Source organism: Salvia hispanica, chromosome 5, assembly GCF_029641045.1.
Source record: "Salvia hispanica isolate PSC_SH4W2 chromosome 5, Shi_PSC_v1, whole genome shotgun sequence".
In the NCBI taxonomy this organism is placed as follows: Eukaryota; Viridiplantae; Streptophyta; class Magnoliopsida; order Lamiales; family Lamiaceae; genus Salvia; species Salvia hispanica.
In genome coordinates this window covers 42,588,155-42,609,305 of record NC_142696.1, presented here as the reverse complement: position 1 = coordinate 42,609,305, position 21,151 = coordinate 42,588,155, and the positions used below count along the sequence as shown (strand labels likewise).

Below are 21,151 nucleotides of genomic sequence, written 5' to 3'. Positions count from 1 at the left end.
TATTGTCAAAATTCTACTTTTCTAACGTTTTAAATAGTTTAACTCGAATTTCATGATATGGGGTAGAATATAATTAATCTCAATAGATATTATGCTACAAAAAGAAGTCTATCTATTCAGTCAATATTAATTAAGTAACCTTATAGAAATTCCTTAGAGAGAAAGGGATTAGTTATAGACTCATGATCAATCACCATACATAAGTTTATGCAGACTCGGTACTCACATGGCCTCTATTATTACCATTAATTTCTGTTATTATTCTCTAATACAAACATGATGCACGCAGAATCATATTGTAGGAGTATAATTATATTTAGCGGGTGCTATCATTAATTATTCTGGGTGAAAAGGCTAAATCTCACATGCATGTTTTTTTTATTTTAGTAATGGAGAAAGAAAAAGATGTTCATCATTTCTTGGTGAATAATATGCTAACATCATTAAATGTATTTAATTTGTTTTCAATAGTATATAGAAAACAAATAACATCAATTTAAATATCAATACTTTACGAGAACAATGGAGGTAGTTAAATACTCAGTATAAAATAATGTATTAAAATTGAAAAGAAAAAAATTATAGTATACATTAATATTTTATAAAAATATTTAACTATTTTATTCAAATTATCAATTTTAATAGTATTAATTAGTAATTATACAAAAAAAAAAAGCTAAAAAACTCCATACTTTCCCACCGTCCCACGTCTCTCTCTCTTTTCCCTCTCCCATTTCCACCATTCCTTTCTTCCAAAATATCCTTTCTTACCCAAATCAATTAAATGGAAAACAAAAAAAAAAAATAAAGAAAATTGAATCAGCCGCCGCCGTCGCCGTCAGCTTTGCCGCACGCGGTGCCCTCCTCGGCCTTTTCCCTGCAATAGGGCCATAGAACTCGTGATACATAGTGGAGTACTAAAACAGGAAAACTCTACCAAAAGACTAACATGTTAGAAAAGAGAGTTCATTTAGTTTATATACTGCATACCAGTTGTTCTCACAACCAATATAGAAATTGAGTCCGTAACAACTGCCGGTGAGTTTCACGATGCTATTGCACAGCTCTAATCCTAATGTAACAACTCTGACAAATTTCGCAGCACTATTGTGCTGTGTGCATGCTTTAATCCCAATATCCTACTCTCTTCGTCCCAAGATAAGTGAGTACAAACTTTTTGACACGGAATTTAAGGAAGTGAGATTTTGTTAGTAAAGTGGAAAGCGAATAAAGTAAGAGAGTTAATAAAGTAGAGAGAAGCAGTAAGAGAGAAGAATACCAAAAAAGGAAATGACGGCTCACTTATCTTGAAATATTTTAATAAGGAATGTGAGTCGCTTATCTTGGGACAGATGGAATATAAAAAGTTTGGGATTTGTCACTTTTAACCAACAACCAAATAAGCAAAAATTATCTAGGCATCTAAATAAAATATATAGATTTGCACGCATATATGATGCCCTAGAAAATGTGCATCACTCACTCATTACTCATACATGGGATAGAGTTTGCCAAATATGATCCATCAAGATTTTTGGGTGGGCTAGGCCATATTTTTATAGACTCAGAAATTGTCAGCTCTTACCCAACATATTTCTTTGGTGAAATTGTAATTATAGTCGTAAAAATCGCACTCCTTGTTCCATTCAAAATATCTACATATTTTTAAATGGTATAGAATTTACTTTCAAATATAAAAAATGATCATCTTAAATAAGATAAATTGAAAAGAAATATGAACATTTTGAATACTATCAAAATAAGGACATAGTCGGTCAACTCTTTGCTTTCTGTCTTGAAATGTTGACAATAATAAATGTTATACTACTACTAGTATTTATTGTATTTCCATGTTATGAAATAAAGTAGCCATCCAAACATTCCAATCACTATTGTTAATCATCAATCCACACTGTATTTTATATAGCCAGGACGATTCTCCATCTTCCAAACCGAACCACGGCTACATTAAACGCTGCACCCCTGGAAAGATTCTGGCGTTAGTGTTTCCTAACGGCAATAAGCCAATAATTATACATCAATCATAACTGAAGCCTCTCTCAAACCAGAGACTGAGAGAGGGAGCTGATTCAATTCAGAGTAACGCTCTCTCAATTTTGAAGATAGGGAGAACAAAACAAATCTAAAAACCCTAAATTTTTCAATCAATCATATTCATCTCAATATTTTCATTGATTACTTGATTTATAGCTTACGCCTTGCGATTTGAAGATTTTCGCGAAATGGGAAGCAAAAGGGATGAGGTGAGAAACGAGAAAATTATCAGGGGTTTGATGAAGCTCCCTCCCAATCGCCGATGCATCAACTGCAACAGCTTGGTACTCTAATTTTCTTTCGCATCACTGATTTTTTTCCGATAGAAATGCGTGCCTTAATGCAGTATTTGGTGAATTGATAGTTAGCACCACTCGTTTCTTATAATTAGAACTCACTTGTTAGTTTAAGCTTTGAGGTGAATTGGCTGTAAAAGGTTTTCAGTGATTACCAGCTTTTCAATTGAACGTGCGGGGGTCTTGGAATCTTCGAAGATTTCGTTTTTGTTTTTCTTCTTTTCCAACAATTTTCAGTTAGTGAGAAGTTGGGACTATTGTGCCTACGTGAAGATAGGTTCTTTTTAGGATAAAGCTTATTCTAGTTATGATTTTATTCCCTTGCGATTTATTCTTTTTCCTTTTATAAATTGGTGAGTGCAGATGTTATCTTCGTTTAGTTGATTTCCAGCTTTTCATTGATTGTACTTTTAATTGGAGTCTTTAGATTATCAAGTTTTTTCCATCAAGAATTTTATCAGTGAGAAGTTGGTAATCTTGAGCTTTCATGAAGCTAATCATTCTGGTTTAGTTTTTCATATCCTGGTTTGAAAATCTTGTCTCTTGAGAATTTTTTTTCTTTCAATTTTGTGGCTGCAGGGTCCCCAATATGTGTGCACGAACTTTTGGACATTTATTTGTATGCCGTGCAGTGGAGTGCAGTGAGTATTTGTCTTTTCATCCAAGTTTTCTTTATGTTACTAATAAAACTATAGGTGGTAACAATGCTTAATAGTTTTGGTGCAGCTTTTCATTTAAGTGTAGGTTTATTAAAAGAGTTCGAACCTTATAACTAATGTTGCGGAGTTTGTAAAATATACTAGTACTATTATTTTTCTCTTGGACTTCAAGAAATTGAGATTTTGGGGAGATACCTTTTGTAAAATTTGATGTATAGATTGGAAAATAAATTTTGAGATACTTTAATTGATCCATTACTCTCTAGTCTGTAGCATGGAACTATCATATTGTGATTAGTAACAGATGTATCTTGAGACAACTAAACAAGACAGTTGATAATTGATATTAGGCCTGCGCGTTTTGAGTTTTTTTGTTAACTATGTTTCAAAGCAAGCATGTACCGTGCTTGTCAATTTCTTATGTAATATTGATACTCTTATTTGTCCTATATCTTTGATGGTGCATGCTCATTCGGTTCTAGATTCATATTGACATACCAGTATGTTTGAGATGCAGCCGTGAGTTCACTCATCGTGTTAAGTCTGTTTCCATGGCTAAGTTTACTTCTCAAGAAGTGGATGAACTTCAGAAAGGTGGTAATCAGGTAAATGTGTCGGTAGATCTTTGCCCGGTTCCAGCATTCCCCTTGATTTTACTTATGCTAATTTTTATTTCAGCGTGCACGGGAGTTATTTTTGAAGGCCTGGGACCCACAAAGCCAGAGGCTTCCAGATAATAGGTTTCAGTTCTATTACTTTATTTTTCATGTCTTTTACAAGAAAGAAAATATTCTTACATGTACATTTTTGTCTTGCAGCAATCCTGATAGAGTTCGTGAGTTTATAAAGCATGTTTATGTGGACAAGAGATATGCTATTGAAAAGATGCCTGAAAAGCCTCCAAGAGATCCTCAGGTTGGACCTCTAGAAGAGAATGATACTACTAAAAAACTCGATATTATATTTAGAGTGCCATCTATTTACGTATTTGACATCAAAGTTGAATATCATTACTTGATTTGTCAGACCATAAGAAGCCATGAAGATGAGACGAGGCGAGCAAGCTCTTATCATTCTTTCTCTCAAAGTCCACCTTATGATTTTCAATATGAAGAAAGGCGTTATGGGAAGCCCATACCTTCACTTGGCAGAAAACCCGGTTCAGACCGCGGTCTTTACGATGGGAAGTTGTCTAGTTTCTCGAGTCCTGGTCAATCTAGTGATCAAGCATATGATGAGAGGTTTGCAAATGAGGGATCTTGGCCTAGAGTTTCAGATTATTCTGTCTCTAGTGGAGGCGATCCATTCAGATCTGATGTGCTCTCACCTAACTTCCAGAGAGAAACCTGGAGCCCCTTCAGTGAAAGCGAGACTTCGAGTAATTTCACAAATGAGGTGCACGGGCATCACACGTTTTTACATAGTTCAAAAGCACATGATGGAAGTAGGAGAGTCGGGCATCCACAGGTAAGAAATGCATCAGACGGAATTATGACATTCTAGTAGGAGAGTATCCCTTCATTTTAGTGTGTCCCTGTCGTTGATAATCTTATATAAATTGAAAGCGCAGTCTTAGTTAACTCAGTCCTTGATTGCAGTATTCTTATGTGCAGAGAACTTCATCTTTGGGAAGTATCGGATCATTTGATTCCATGTCCTTCAAATCTGTAAGCTCAGTGGCTGCTGCTGAAGCCCAACAGTCTGTTGGGACATCCCAAGAAAAAGCTTCACCACTTCCCTCTCTTCCTCAATCTTCAGCATCCAGTAGCTTCAATGGTTTGGACCTCTTCAATGAACCCTTTTCTCCACAAAACACCACTTCTCCTAAAACTGTTTGCAATTCGCAATCACCAGAGACATTGTTACCCCAACCCCTTGATTTGTTTCAGCAATCTCCTATATCTTCAGCTCCAACTCTCACAGAGCAGCAACCATCAGAAACTCTACTACCTGCAACATTAGAATTCGCGGGGCTGCCTCAGCCACAACCAATTGCTGGCTTCGATGGCATGACTTCTGATGTGGTGATGGCACAGAAAGAAGCATGGGCAACTTTTGATGTATCTCAGAACTCATTGATTATGGGCAGTAAAAATTCTACCCCTGCTGCTGTGCCATCGTCTGATGGAAATAATCTGCTAGTTTTTAACCCTTTCTCACTTGATCATTGTGCATCTAATCAAAAGGACCCACCAAGTCTTGAACACAGTGCGTTGACACATGCACTCTGGCAGGACAACCTACAAAATGCCGAAACCACCACAAATAACACTCAGGTTAGCATTATTTGTACAAGGTGATAAAGGACTTGAAGTTGTAAAATTCAAGTTTGTAGATTTTTTAGTGTACTTTTTTTGTATGCTGCAGGAATGGAATGCATTCGATTATTCCACTGGAAAACAACCAGTTGAATACAAACTAGAAGATAGAGGTCAAGCTCCAGTTCTATATGATTCAAATGATAATAGATCTCTTGGCAGTGGTGTGTATGAGGTTGGTGTCCCTTGCACTTTTGATGTAACTGATTCTCTTCTTGGGCTTATTTGCAAAATGTATCCTGCAGGTTCTGCCTAGCAATGGGAATTTTAGAACTTCATATGGGATCCAACCTCCTTCAACTAGTGTATCTTTGCATTCGAGTATGGCATTGCAGAGTTTCTCCTTTGTTCCGGAGGTTGATTTAATTATCTCTCTTTCTTATGTCTGATAGTCTCAACGGACACTCATTTTTATCTGAACTCATTGTGTTTCTTGTTGCTCTTTTTTCTACTGTTATTTTAGGCTGGAGTACATCCAGTTGCAACTGCCCATAAGCCTACAAATCCATTTGATTTTCCCTGTGATGCAGACTTGGCACCAACTAATATGGTATATTCTATTTCTTGTTTTGTTTCTAGTGTTTCTGCATGCTCTCAAGGATTCTGACTGTATGACCTTATTTAGACTCAATTCTGGGACATGAGCTCGTTGCAAGCAGCTCTTCCGAGTAATCAGGGACTGGCTACTTATGTTAATGATGTGAATGAATCGTGGTTTACCCAAAATACAGTTCCATATATCCCTGGTGCTGTTGCATTTGACCCTCCAAATGGTATTCTCATTTCTTTTGCATTGTTATTTTAAAACTTTCCTTTCCGACTGTACATCACGCCAAACCTCTGCTTTTTCAGCAGGCTCTTTGGGGTATATAGTCGGGCAAGTGCCAACCACCCACATACCGTAAGTTTATCTTTGAACTCATATTAGACTTTTGCTAAATCAATCTATTTGTGTCTCTTTCTTGCCACATGGATAAAATTGTGATAGGATTAAAATGAAGCAAAGGTTTTGATGAAGTAATTATAATTTTTTTGTGATTCATGTCTTAATCTAGTAGTAGTCCATGAAACAACTCATTGCTACATCAGCTCTAGTAGACGGGCCTCATTTTTTTCTTTCATTTTCTTCAATCGTAATTAGTTGGCGTGTTCTTGCAGGAGCAGTCCTGCTCAAGGCCCTGTTTCATCCACCGGGGGCAATCCTTTTGCATAGCGTTCTACTTTTCTGATATTGCTAGTATCATCATATCAAGATGTTTTTGGCCAGTGTATTTAGTCTAGTTCCTTCGTTTTCATAGATAGACCCCAGTTTTTCATGTTTCCAGTTTTTTCATGATTGTATTCTTTGAGGAATAAGATGAGAGAAAGCGTTTCGTTGGTTGTGATATATATGAATCAAGTGCGTACTTCTATGTTTGTAACTTTGTAAGTATAGTTGAAGCTGAAATTGTATCGAAACTTGTTCTTGTATGGAGATTTTACCTTTCATTGATGTCTTCATGTGGTATTAATAAAAAGTAAACAAGCAGTCATTCATTTTCATATAAATATAGTACTACTATACAAATAAGGTTAGTTGATTTCATTTTAGAGTTTACTTATTATTACTCTTAGTCAAGCTATGTATACAACATAGACATAACTGTCACCTTCGTCTCTGTAAACATGGATCACTGATTTCAAATTGCACTTTTACACCACACTATGTATACATCATACACATAACTCTCTACGTTACAATATTCACATAACATATCAATTTTAAGTCAATCCAAACTTCACCAGCTTTCTTCCAAACATCAAAACAAAACCATGTTTGTGCGTCCGACAATGAAGTAGGATGAATTATTTGAATAAGGCTCAATGATCAATACACACACAAAGAATTGCAGTATGCAATTGTTGTATCGATACACCACACTCAGACTGGTGCCCAAAACCATGCATCAGGCTCGTTCATCAGAACTTGAGATATTCTCAATCTGAGTTATCCTTGCTAGCTTTAGCTTTTTCAATGGACTCCATCGTCTCTTCGAAAGATTTCTGCAATTCAAGAATCTTCAATTGATTAAAACGCAGAGATATATCTTACATTGATGATGTTATTTAACATTGAGCGAGAAATTGAAAGAGAAGCACGGAAGCAAAGGATAAAAGTAGAGAGTTTACCCCCGTATTCTGCATCTTCCATAGTGCCTTGCCGCTAGCATCAATGATATACATCCCACCTAACAAGATACTGATGCAGAGATTATGTGAGTGAGTAGAGAAAACCAAATAAAGGATCACATATATAAATGCATGCTGAGATGTGAATTTATCCAAGAAATTCGATTTGATCGGAAATTTATAGTGTAAAACGCACTGCATATAACAATCTTTAACACATTTGAACAAGAAGCACAAGATAGGGCAACATATACTACTAAATTCTCTACATATACTGTATATAGGAAAGAAAATTAGGAATGCTCTAGAAACACCACTGAAATGAGACTCAACAAACACAGTACCTAAGCAAAATAGTGTGGTTTATTTAAGCTTTAAGCAGAAATTGCTTTGACAGAGCACTGACCTAGCATCTCGCCTAAGGGCGTCATTGTCGTCATCATCGTTGCTACAATATCAACATTCACTACACCATTATTTGCTTCATTATTTAAGCCGAACTTGGTTTTATTTTGGGGAAAAAACATCAGCCCCATGATCTATGAGATGTTGAAATTTCCTCAGAAAGTTATTTATAATCTCAAGAGTTCACAATGTAGTTTTTCTAAGCTGCTATCACTCACACAAACAGAAAGACGAGGATCTGTCTGATCTACCTCTAAAGCATTTTTGTTGTCTTGCAAAACTAAATGTGACATTTCAATCCAAAAACCAAGCATCTAGAATATCATCTCAAGAATTAATCAGAAAGAATACATCTGGTGATCCGGTTTTTGGACTTGCCAAGTTTGATCTTTTTGCTTCATCAACTTCTAAAGTAACCATTTTACCCCAATTGGCAAAATTGGTTCAAACTTTTACTTAAACATCAATACAAATTCCAGACTTCCAAATTCTTCTCTTGAAATTTGGATCATAAGATATCTCAATAGAATCGCACACTTTCAACAATCACTTCACTTCAATCGTGTCATTAACAATGAAATCATACAGAGTAGCTAACAATTAGTCCACACTAACCAAAAAATTAAGAAAGAAGAAAAGAGTTAAATTTAATCACCTGAAAAGAGTGGCATTGAGAAGAAAACTTTTTGTGGTGAGATAGCGAAGCCCCATCTCAAATCTCACGAAACCGCCGCCGCCTCTTCTCGCCGAACCACTATACCTATTAGCATAAGGATCTCTATAGCTATATCCGCCGCCGCTGTAGTGGTAATCGTATCGCTTACTTTGATTTGGATTAGGGGCGTACGCGTTTCTTCTGAGATTGTAATCGGCGCGCTTGCGATCGTCGATGAGAGTCTCGTAGGCCTCCGAAAGCTGCTTGAATTTGACGGTGGCGGACTCTTTCAAGCTCTTGGGAGATTGAGAGTGTTTGTCGGGGTGAAATTCCATGGCCAATTTACGGAAAGCTTGCTTGATCTCTTCCTTGGTCGCGCTCTTATGAACCCCCAAAATCTTGTAATGGTCCATTGCTGAAACGATTTATCAGATTCGTTGATTTTGTTGTTTGTGGGAGTAGAACATCCGCCTGCCGGTGAAAAGGGGGCGCGGAAGGGAGCGGCCATGCTGCTGCCGCGATGCATAACGCTTTTAATGTGTTTTTTTCCTTTTTTTTCTTTTAAGTTGATCAATTTATAATGCTACATAAATTTAGTTAATAAAGTGATTAATAACTAAAGAATACCTGGAAATCATATAATTGTTCCTTCCATAAAATACATGTATGATCAATTTTGACAAATTTGTGGGCAAATATTTGTTACTCCAATAATACGACTAAGATATGTATTTCCTCCGTCCTAAAATAATAGTTTTCTTTATTTATTTCGATTCATTTCACAAAATTAATCTACTTCTATTTTCGAAAAGTTTTTTTCTTTTACAAGGTGAGTTATATTCTTCATTAATAATATTTCAATGACTTTTTCTTTCTATTTTTATTTTAATTTTATCAATTTTATATTAAAATTCATACCATTTCCAAAGTTTCTATTTTTAGAAGACGAGGAATATATGTATGAAAGTTTTAATTCTTCAATAAAGTTGTAGCGTACCACAGTCATGACTTTCTAAAATGTTTTCAGCATATTTAAGGAGAATTTTGTTTAATATAGCTCAAATGTCGTTTAACTAGCCTTAACTAATGATAAAATTATCCTATTATTAATCTTCAACTATTTTCGCATTTCATTAAGTTCTTTTTTTTGCGTGTAGCTAAATGATCTCAGTTTATAGTAGTAGTAGAGGCATTTTTAGTCTCTGGCCCATCAGTAAAATGCAACATAACATAGCTCAATACTGAAATTTTACATTGATGTCCCATTGCTGTTCTTGGGTTAAAACTTTCATCCATACTTGAAAACTGTAGTTACTTTATAACACAGCATCTTATGCCACATTTTGCACACACACCAAACACACATAATTTTAAGAGAACATAATCAAGACTAGAGATAGCTGTGCTTTGTGAAGCTGTCCATCATCTACCACCCATTTCTTCATGAGCAGTTTGTATCATAAGTAGCAAGCCCCTGCAGCTCTGGCCCTTCCAGGCGAGGGTTGTTCTCAAAGCTGCAAAATTCAAATTATACGTCCCTTAGAGAGAGCGAGAGAAAAGAGAGATCTGAATTGAAGCAGCAACTCAATCAATAATCTTACTTGTTTGAGGGGATGTGCTCAAATGAACCACTGGTAGGTATAGTGCCACACAAATTGTTATTTGAAACATCCCTGAACCAGATGCAGATAAATACTGATCAACTAACCGTTTCTCGTCATCTAACACTCTAGGAGGTAAGGTGGTGATCAAAGTCAGGTACTTACACAACTTTCAATGAAGAAATACCAGTAAGAACCCTTGGGATCGGCCCATTTAGTCGATTATCATTGAGACGCCTGCAAAAAACCAAAAGCTTACTCCATTTGCAGTTCCTCGAGCCATTTGCACATTTATGTCTAAAAAAGGGGGATAGGCACTACCGCACTAGGCAGCTAGTGCTAAAGATGGAAGCACAAAAACAACATACAGACAAACTAATTCACATGAAGACGCAATCATGATCATGTAAAGAAACTTACAAAAAAACGAGTGACTTCAAGTTTCCGAGTGATGGAGGTATTTTGCCGGATATGTTGTTGTTGTATAGATCCAAGCTAATTAGGTTCTTCAAGTTACCAAGCTCAGTCGGGATTGTCCCTTGAATGTTATTTTTGTAAAGCTCCCTGCACAATGAAGTGTCCTTTAGCATTACGCTCTAAGCCAAGGTACACTAATGATGTGGGGTGGGGGGAAACGCAAGTGTCGCAAACAAGATTTCAACAATCAGTAAAGTCACAAAGAAACTTTTTTACAGAGACAAAACTAGTCGTCAATCAATGCCCGTCTGATCAAAATCAGACATTTACATAATATACTCACAGATACTGAAGATGCTCAAGTTTCCCAAGCTCAGGCACTAGATGACCAGACAAATTCGAGTTACCGAGGTCCCTATCCAAAAAATGAAGACATGTTAATTAGTTTGAGAAACACGAGCATCGCAAAGCAAACAGAAATGTAACAAGTCAGTTAGTAGTACTTAGTAATACTGCGAAAGATCAATCAGAAGGAAAGTTATTCTACAATGTGAAACATCTAATCGCCTATATATCAACAACGCACCACAAAAGCATCTTCAAGTATAGTATTGTTTCCGCCACATAAATCTGTCAATCTATGTAGTTAACAATACCATTTCGAAATCAGAATGAACATACCTAATCTCATTCAAAACTACAATTTGGAGATCATATCAATATATCACTACTAGCCCTACCAGTTTTTTGCTAAAATCAAAACACAATTTGGTGTTTCAAATGCCTCTGAAGGAACAAACAAACCTTCAAATAGGGAACTTAATATAAAGCACATGAAAACAATAGGGAAAAATTGATGATTAGCACAGTTTGATTCAGGCATCAACAGCTCAAGATTTTCAATCACAACTGCAGCGATTAACTGAAATCACTGCAGCTGGTGGATTAACCGCTACTTAGGCACTTAATCACAAAAAAATATGCAACCAAATCTACAGAGAATTGCGAAAATAATTAGCATAAGAGATGGATAGATACAGAGACATACACGCGGGTGACGCGGTCATCATCATTGCAGGTGACGTGGAACCAGGTGCAAGGGCTGACGAGGTTGGGATCCCAGTTCTCAAGCACCTTATCCGGGTCAGTCAAGCTCTGGCGAAACGCGTTGAGCGCGTCGACCTCGGAAATCCCACGCACTGACGCAACGACGGCTAGGCATACGATTAGCAGCAATTCAATGGTAGCCATAACTCTTGTTAGCGGAATTGAATGATGAAATTGTTTCAGAAGAATTGGTTTCTCGACGAATCGGTAAAGATGAGTTGTTTTTATGATTAAAATATTTAAGTCCTTTTTTCTATTTAATTATAGTCTCGCTTTTTGGGTTGTTATTTATTGCGTTTCATATAATTTAACTACTACACAAGTCAACTTGTTTTTTTGGCAAAATGTAGTAAATTACGCTCCTAACTACTTTGTATTCAATTTGTTAGAATATAAATAGAAAATATTGGTAGTGTGGTTCAATTATTATAAATATAGAGTTATATAACATTAAACTTTAGTAATAGTATAAGACTGACTTATTAAAATAAAAATAAAATAAATGGATTTATATTATGGACATCTTGAGTGGAAAAATGTATCATTATTTGGAAAATAAATTTATGATGCATTTTTTGTTTGAATTTGAAGAATTGGATGTCATCATTTGACCAACAGTCATAAATGGTGGCTGTAACTATTCATTCATTGGAACTTCAACTAAAAGTAGTTGACTAGATTGATTTGGGGAATGAACCACATTAGTTATTAGGCAATTCTTTACTCAATTCATTATTTATGACTCGTAATAATTTTGCCACATTTTTTTTTAAATAGAGGGAACTACATAAATGGTACCTGATCTTTCACTTTCGCATATAAATAGTACTTAAAATCTTTATTTTATACTCCCTCCGTCCCAAGATAAGTGACTTGTATTCCTTTTTGGGGTGTCCCACTATAAGTGACCTATTTCCATTTTTAGCAAAAAGTCATCTCTCTTACTTTATTCTCCACCTACTTTATTCTCTCTTCTCTCCTCTACTTTTCCCTCTCTCATACTTTACTCTCTCCACTTTAACTTATTTAAATATCATTCCTTAAATCCCGTACCCAAAAGAAGTAGGTCACTTATCTTGGGACGGAGGGAGCATCGTTTTTGGTATCCAGTGACAAAAATAACCCTAGGTACCAAATATGTATTTTTTTCATGGAGGATATTTTTGGAAATTTCAATTAAATGGTACCAAATATGTGATTATTTTTTCTTCCTTTCTTATTTCTCTTTTTCTTATTTAGTTCCTTATTCTTTCTTTTTTCTCATTTTCTTCTTTCTTTTTAGTATTTTTTCTTCCTTTCTTTTTTTCTTTTTCCTCCTTAATTTATGTTTCTTCTTCCTTCTTTTTTCTTTTTTCTTCTTTTTCTTCTTTCTTTTTAGTGTTTTATACATACATCTTATTGCATTATATAAATAAAAAACAAAATATCGAATTAAATTAATTATTTAAAGTAATTAAATTAATTGAATATTTTTTATTAAATTATTTTATACTCATTTTAAGGTTGAAACACCTAACTAATAATATTCAACTTTTATATCTTTATTATTATTATTATTATTATTATTATTATTATTATTATTATTATTATTATTATTACATAATATTATATGATTCATAATTTATATAATTATACTACAATTATTTATTAAAAACTATTAGTTTTTAGTATTATAATAATAATATTATTATAATAATTATAATTATATTTAAGTATATTTGAATGATATTAAAAATGAATTATTTATTAATTTATAACATCAAAGTAATAATATTAATATTGATTAATAATAATAGTATAAAGAATTAGGAGAATGAAAGAAGATATTATAATATCACTTTTGGTACTAATTTTATGGATGCCCAAAATACCCTCTATGATATAAATGAGAAAATATATTTGTTTAAAGGGCATTTTGGGAAGAAAATTGCATCAGGTACCAAAAATGTGATTTAGAGGTACCAAAAACGATATAAAATAAAGATCAGGTACCATTTATGTGCGATAGTGAAAGATCAGATATCATTTATGTAGTTCACTCTTTAAAATAATGTTCACAATAAATCAAGGGTTCAATTTTCTTAACTATTACACATTTCATTAAAAATTTGTAGTTTATATAAAAATTAAATTAAAATTAAAATTTTAAGTATATTCAAATTAAATTTAGAAAGTGTTAAATAATTTTGTATATGAAAGAAAGAAAAAGGTGACAAAACAAATAAAAAAAATGAGATAGTTGGATTTAGAATCTTAACCTCTTAATATTAACAAATCACATTTACCATTAGTTTAAACACTGATTTTGTAATTAGACTCAATAAATTTATATAGTAAAATATTAATAAAAGTTGCACTTAAATGCAAAACCAATATCCAACATCAAACTCATAAATCATAATCAATGTTGGAGTAAGAAAACTATCTAGAGAGGGTCTCTCCAGGCAATGACAAATATACTTCTCTAATGTAAAGAATTACTATCATAAAATACAACAATCCTTTTATAAATTCACGAATTGGCCTTTAAGTATGAGTCATGGTGTAGTTCTAGCAATTGTTTGGAGTCTTTTAATTAAAAAGTAGATTTTTTACATACAATATATATAATTAAAATTTAACTTTTTTTATCATTTAATTTTTTTTAAAATCATGTTAAATAATGTCCACTCGCACACCAGAGAATGGTCATCACATTGCACCATTGGCCACGAGAGGAGGGTGCATGGCATGATAGTCTGCCCCATGTTATCGTGTCAACAAACAACATTTGTCCCGCTAAATGGACTTCAACGCGTTCTACAAAAATACTTTTCCTCGAAATGTAATGAGGAGATGTCCTTACTATCTCTCCATTCATGATAATAATTTTTTACTGTATTTAAAGTTGATGTAGTTGTAGTGAAAGTCGTTTGACTTTGAAAGTAGCAGATAAGATTCGTGTTTGATTAAATTTTACTAAAATTATTACTCCATTTAATAGAAAAATGTGCTTTTATGAGACTCACTACAATGATCACTTTAGAAGGTTTTTGGCATTTCAATGGCCTGTTTTTTTTGTTTTTTTGTTTTTGGTTTTAACTCAATGGCCTATTTTGAATGTTGATGATTGTTGATCTAAATTTGATTGGCACACATATAACAACGATGTTATTATAATTGCACTCATGACCTTCATTAATATAGTTTATGCAAGTGTTTCATTAAATACGTAAATTTGAGCATATACAAAAAGTTCCATGACCATAATAAGATATGTTTGCCTTAATTTATAAATAGTACAAGCAAATCTTTTAGGTTTCGTTCGGTAGGATATATGGATCCAGAATGGAAGAGTTATCTAGACTCAACAACCAATTGATAACATAATTACGAATTTATGGTGGCACAGTGGTCCAACAACTATTTATTACACTAAAAGACTAAATCAAGAAAAGTTTTTATATATCAAATTAGCATCTTTTAGGTTCTGCTCGATAGGATAGATGGATCCAGAATCGAAGTTATCTAGGCTCAACAACCATTTGGTAATATAGTTACGAACTTACGCTAGCAGAGTAGTCCAACAACTATTTATCATACTAAAAAGACAAAATCAAGAAAAAATTTTATATATCAAATTAGCATGTCTTATAATCAAGCGGGATCTAAATAGAACATCTAACATAAGACTACTTATTTCCAAATCTCAATTTCTAAAATGTCCAAATAAATGAACTTTTATAGAAGACCTCTTCAATGCAATCTTCCCTATTGAGTCTGGAGTCAATAGAGATGATTTGAACCCCAACATATTAGATGGATAAATAATATTTTATGAATTACTACCTCTGACTCTCAAATTTTGACACAGTTTACTATTTCGGTCCATCCCTCAAATTTTGACACACTTCACTTTTTACCATTTTTGGTAGTGGACCTCATATTCTACTAACTCATTCCTACTCACATTTTATTATAAAACTAATACTTTAAAAGTAGGACCTACATCCCACCAACCTTTTCAATTCACTTTCCATTACATTTCTTAAAACCCGGGTCAAAGTGTGTCAAAATTTGGGGGACGGAAGTAGTAACATACACTTCACTGTAATTAAAAGCTAGTTTAGAGCTTAAGACTCCACCAAGATTTTATTTTTCTATAAACATTAGTATTTTATTTATGTTAGTATGCTTTGAATTTGTATTGTTTGTCGCTAGCCAAACGGAGTCCGAAAACAATATGAATATAACATTGTGAATCACGTAAATCTGTGTCTCTTTACGTTTTGTTTGTCTTGATTACACAATTATTCTATTCTGTCACACAATTTCAAATAATGCTAATCGGTCATGTTATTATTACTCATAAAATATTATTTCCAAATATATGAAAATGAGCAGGACCTCACAACTAGGGATGTCAATCGGGCTAACCTGTTCGGGTTCGGGCCAGCCCACTCGGATCGCCGAGCTATTTGGGTGCGGGCCATTCGGGTTATGGATTTTTCAGGTCATAAATTTTCAACCCTAACCCTAACCCATCGGGCTATTCGGGCCTAAAAGCTTTCGAAAATAATCTCTTGTATCAAAATGTTCTTCTATAAAATGATTTTAAATTTTAGATACTTTTTTCTTTTTAGTTTAGAATCATATAAAATCTTCAAATTTTTGTAATTTTCTTCAATAATACTTGAAAAGAAGTCAACTACAATATAAATTAAAGCTTGTGTTTGTGTCATTATTATGGCATTGTTCGTAACTAATTCTTTATGAAAATTAAAAATCATATCTTACATGAATCATTATTAAAATGATAAAAATATTTAAGATTTTGATGGGTTAGTTCTTAATTTTGTCTTGATTGGCTTTGGTGGTGGTAAGACATTAGTGGCAGATGATGGGACGGTGCAATAATGAGTTGAGATGGAATTTGAAAACTGATATTGTGGAATCGAGTGAAACTTTATATTTTATAATTAAAACTCACAACCCATCGGGCGACCCGCAACCCGTTCGGGCCGATCCGTTACTCATTCGGGCCAACCCGTTTAGCCCGTTTTGTATTTAGGTAATAAAATTATAGCCCTAACCCGCTCATATTACCGAATTGTTCGGACCGGCCCACGAATTTCAGGTTGAATTGACATCCCTACCCACAACACATTGGCTTAGTACACTAATTTAAATTTATTACTAGTCCATATCACTTTTAAACGTCAAATATATCTGCCTATAACCAATATGATGGCAGTATTTTACTTTTCTTTTTTCCGAAACGACCTAAAGCCCAGGATGGATGAATTGGGCTGTCAAAATCAACGGCCCGTAACCATAAATTCCGTGACACACCGCGTAGGAATCGCGTTTTCTAATCCGGTTAAACTTTAAAGTCAATAAATTGGACAGCGACACAATACTACATAATTAATCAGCATAGTTTTCCAAAAATTGGAATTTCATTTTAGTTATGGCAATTGAAGTAAATGCCGTGTTTAACGTTACCATTGTACCCCTTGAGATCTTTTATGCAATTTACAGATCACATCACTTAATCGTAAAATATTGTTTATAATTTGCAGAAAATCTTATGTGATAAACTATAAATATAATGATCTCATATGAAACAAGTAAGAAATTAATACTCGTACATAAATTGAAATTAAACATTTATAAAGCATGAAATTGAAAAAGAAGCAATTATATTTCAAAAGATATATAGGTATACAAAAATGACAGAAATCAAGAGGTGAAACAGTAAGGTAGGAAGAAATTTCGACGAGAAAATAGAAAGAGAAATGAAAAAAGAAAAGTCGAAGGGCAAAGCGGGAAAGGCGGGATGATGGAAAAAAGGATTAATAGCGAAAGGACAAAATCTCATACGCCATTGAATTCCAAGTCTTTTTCATTTCTTTATTTGATTTGCTGATATATAACGCTGACTTGGTCGCACCCCCAAAATTACTGCTTATCCATCCCCAATCACCTTCCAACCCACAATTTGTTGTTAGGGATTAACTAGTTGACAAGAAATGGCGGATCAGTTGACGGACGATCAGATCTCTGAGTTCAAGGAGGCCTTCAGCCTTTTCGACAAGGACGGCGATGGTTCTCTCTCCCTCTCTTATTATTCCTTTTCGTTTCTGCATACATATGGATCTATTTTTCATATAGCATGTGTTGCTTTTGTTTACATGCTGGATCTGATCCTTTTTCTTTTATTGCGGTTAATATGATCGAATCTTGATATTTTACATGTATCTGACACTTTGGATTTTGGGGTCACCGATATATCTTTCTTAAATGCACAAAAAAATCAAAAAACCGTTTCTTGATGCAATTTTTGTGGGCTATCGATTTTTATTTGTTGTGTAGAAAATGAGGAAAAAAGGTTTCTTGATACTCATGTGTAGATGGGATTAGGTTTTTATTGCTCCAATCTTCGCGCCATGGAGGTTCTTTTTGGGGCTTTTGTGTTTGATTGACAGGTAGGTTTCCATTGGCAGGCTTTGGTATCATACTCTGATAAAAAAGCTAAACATGAGAAACTATTGCTGGGGCTTTGATGAATGATCCTAAGCAGCTGTGGCTGCAGTGTTCATAGCTATGATGGTGTATGTGTCGGGTTTCTTTTGAACTATTTCCTTGTTAGGAAGATTGGCGTTGCGTAGTTTAGCTGTTTCAGTCTGATGGTTCATGTGTGACTTGTGGCCACTGTAGTATGGTTACACTCGTGCTTCTTTAAGGGTGGATGGTTCCTTTCTTGGACATTTTTCATTAGGAGAATGAGAGTGGCTGTTTCTGGTTAGATTGAATTGTAATACTATAGTAAATATGAAGTACGAATGTGATTAGTTAGTCGTAGGGAGGGGGAGTATGAACATGTTAACTATGATTATGCTTCTTGACTCTAATACATTTGCAAGTGAACACATTTTCTGTAAAATGAAGCTGTTAATGCTCTAATACTATCTGAGTACGATGTAAAGGACGAAAGGTTTCTGATATCTACACTTCTCGAGTATTGGGAAAGACGCTTGGATGCCGTTGTTGTCGTGTGATATGGAGTACTATTAGTTAACACATTTTGAGTATGCTTCACAACAAAGATGGGAGTAGTTAATTTCTTCGTATGATCATTCTCTGTGATGATTCTTTAATTTATTTCTTGATTGTGCTTTTAGTAGTGGTTATATTTTTTGGGAAGATCCATGGGCTGAAGTAATCCGCTAAAAATCTGCGTGTTAAACTCTCAACTTACTGCTATAGACACATCCATTGTGTATGAACCTCCCTTTAACCAGCTTGTCTCATCTCCAGGTTGCATCACGACGAAGGAGCTGGGTACTGTGATGAGATCCCTCGGTCAGAACCCAACCGAGGCTGAGCTCCAAGACATGATCAACGAGGTCGATGCTGATGGGAATGGAACCATTGACTTCCCGGAGTTCTTGAACCTCATGGCTAGGAAGATGAAGGACACCGACTCTGAGGAGGAGCTCAAAGAGGCGTTCCGTGTCTTCGACAAGGACCAGAACGGTTTCATCTCTGCTGCTGAGCTGCGCCATGTGATGACAAACCTGGGCGAGAAGCTGACCGATGAGGAAGTAGATGAGATGATCAGGGAGGCCGACGTCGACGGGGATGGCCAAATCAACTACGAAGAGTTTGTCAAGGTTATGATGGCCAAGTAATCCTCCCTGTCTGCAATAAAATCTAGAAATATATAAAATTGTCAGTAGTATATTTTATGAAGAAGATGAACTTGGTTGGTTGTTGGATAGTGTAATGTGATTAGTTGGTTTAGCTTTACTGCATTTGTGGTTTAGACTGATTTTGAATGGTGTTGTAATGGTTGTGGATTCTTCACTATTCCTTTTCTTGTGAGATCTGTTGGCTCTTATTTTTCATTAATCTTTACTATTTATGTCAAATATTGAATCACTCTGACAGTTGCTGTTAGTGGTACTGCTTGCCTTTCTTCCTTCTTGGTTCAGCCACGAGTCGTGACCTTGGTCGCGACTCGGAATGTGAGCTTCTCAACTCCAACTATGAGTAGTCAGGGCCAAGAAGGCGTGAGCAGTGGCAGTTTGAATATATATTTGATTTTCTTCTCCATTGACAAAAGCAAATCCAAACCTTATTCAGTATTCATACAAACACATTGAACTACTATAACTTAGTATCCAAATATGGAGAAGAAGAAGAGCCAAGAGACGAAATGACAATTACGCCCTTAGATGGACATAAACATCGACGGTGGCGACCTGGACCAGCCCGAGCACGGTGTTTAACGCGGTGCCGACTACACGGAGGGTGCCGACAAGGAGGCCGGTGGTGGTGGAAAGCACGGGGCAGATGGCGGCGTCGAGGGGAAGCTTGATGTTGACGTTGCATGGAATCAGCGGCGAGCCAAGGAGGAGGCCCGGAAGAGCAGGTATGGTGATGGTATATCCTCCGGTGGCGTTGGTGGTGCCAATGCCAACGACGGTGTTGCGCAGCCCGAGAATGGTGCAGTTCAACCTGACCCCCACGTTTGTCAGGCCTTGGCCGGGGCAGTTGCCACTGCCTGTGCAGCAAAGGAGGCCGTTCACAATCAGACCGTTCAAGACTTGACCTGAGGATGGGCTTGCGCCGCCCAAGAGGACAAGAGCGGCGATGAAGACGAGGAGGGTGGTGGGGTTACAGGCCATTGCTGGTGGTGGTGGTGGTGTGGGGATTTGATGTGGTTTAATTCTAGTAAGCAAGTTTGGTGTTGAGTTTTGGTGTTTGTAGTATGTGGGAAACTAGTCCTATTTATACACTCTATGCCTCAAGCTCCGGGCACAGATAGTACTATAAAAAGAAAATTTTATATTAAAATAGGATTTAATAAGAGAGAAAACAACTAGTGAATAATATAATCATGTTTGTTACGTATTAAGTGTCCATTTTAAGTAGTGATCTATTGTAAATAATTGCTCAAATAAAGCGGAATGACCTATTAAAATGAGATAAACTAATTATTTTGTTAAAGATAGTTTGTGATCTAAATTTTAGAACCCTCCTTAAAAATGATATGAACTTGACTAATAGTACTCTATTACTATTCTATAATTGAACTTTTTTGCACAACAATCTGATTCAAAATTTTCGTCGTAAATTCTGATTTCCTGAAACTTTCTACAAATTTTAAGGCATTTTTGAAAAGGCTCTAAAGTTTGAGATATAAACTAAGTTTAATCATAATTTTATTTTCTTACTATTATTATAAATACAATAAAATTATGAAAGGAAATCTAGAAGGGACGCCTATTAGAGTGTATGAAAATGCAAACTAACAAACTCAGTTTATATCCAAACTAATATAGAAGAAAGTGACAAAGAATAACAGAAATATACTCCATAAAATAATATACTCCACTAAAAAGGTTATGTGAGTTGATAATGCATTGAGAAGCCCACCATATTTTATGGGCTCGGCCCGATAATGGTTAACTGCTTTTGGCCA

General features: G+C 35.1%; 4 protein-coding genes across 8 annotated transcripts; 2 read left to right on the top strand and 2 right to left on the bottom strand.

Annotated features, from left to right (window-relative positions):
- Positions 1-1,907: 1,907 nt before the first annotated feature.
- LOC125188717 (putative ADP-ribosylation factor GTPase-activating protein AGD14) lies at positions 1,908-6,820 on the top strand. Of its 5 annotated transcripts, none has more exons than XM_048085730.2 (14): positions 1,910-2,100; positions 2,233-2,339; positions 2,931-2,992; positions 3,528-3,615; positions 3,689-3,750; positions 3,829-3,925; positions 4,037-4,477; positions 4,609-5,286; positions 5,378-5,503; positions 5,574-5,684; positions 5,792-5,878; positions 5,954-6,101; positions 6,181-6,229; positions 6,487-6,820. In XM_048085730.2, the coding sequence occupies exons 2-14, from the start codon at positions 2,244-2,246 to the stop codon at positions 6,539-6,541; spliced, it is 2,100 nt and encodes a 699-aa protein (XP_047941687.2). In that variant the 5' UTR covers positions 1,910-2,100; positions 2,233-2,243; the 3' UTR covers positions 6,542-6,820. The 5 variants fall into 5 exon arrangements, with proteins under 5 accessions (XP_047941688.2, XP_047941687.2, XP_047941686.2 ...); XM_048085729.2 differs by having other exon boundaries at positions 2,212-2,339; XM_048085731.2 differs by having other exon boundaries at positions 1,908-2,339; positions 6,184-6,229.
- Positions 6,821-6,967: 147 nt separating this feature from the next.
- Positions 6,968-9,087, bottom strand: LOC125187304 (Chaperone DnaJ-domain superfamily protein). The gene is made up of 3 exons (XM_048083868.2): positions 8,558-9,087; positions 7,498-7,567; positions 6,968-7,371 (listed from the first exon to the last, which is right to left on the bottom strand). The coding sequence occupies exons 1-3, from the start codon at positions 8,968-8,970 to the stop codon at positions 7,306-7,308; spliced, it is 549 nt and encodes a 182-aa protein (XP_047939825.2). The 5' UTR covers positions 8,971-9,087; the 3' UTR covers positions 6,968-7,305.
- Positions 9,088-9,788: 701 nt separating this feature from the next.
- On the bottom strand, positions 9,789-11,919 carry LOC125186779 (leucine-rich repeat protein 1-like). Its single transcript, XM_048083223.2, has 6 exons — positions 11,624-11,919; positions 10,919-10,990; positions 10,579-10,722; positions 10,324-10,395; positions 10,159-10,230; positions 9,789-10,071 (listed from the first exon to the last, which is right to left on the bottom strand). Exons 1-6 carry the CDS (start codon positions 11,824-11,826, stop codon positions 9,999-10,001), a joined length of 636 nt encoding a protein of 211 aa, XP_047939180.1. The 5' UTR covers positions 11,827-11,919; the 3' UTR covers positions 9,789-9,998.
- A 5,656-nt stretch (positions 11,920-17,575) lies between these two features.
- LOC125188067 (calmodulin-7) lies at positions 17,576-19,575 on the top strand. Its single transcript, XM_048084807.2, has 2 exons — positions 17,576-17,769; positions 18,982-19,575. Exons 1-2 carry the CDS (start codon positions 17,694-17,696, stop codon positions 19,353-19,355), a joined length of 450 nt encoding a protein of 149 aa, XP_047940764.1. The 5' UTR covers positions 17,576-17,693; the 3' UTR covers positions 19,356-19,575.
- Positions 19,576-21,151: the final 1,576 nt, after the last annotated feature.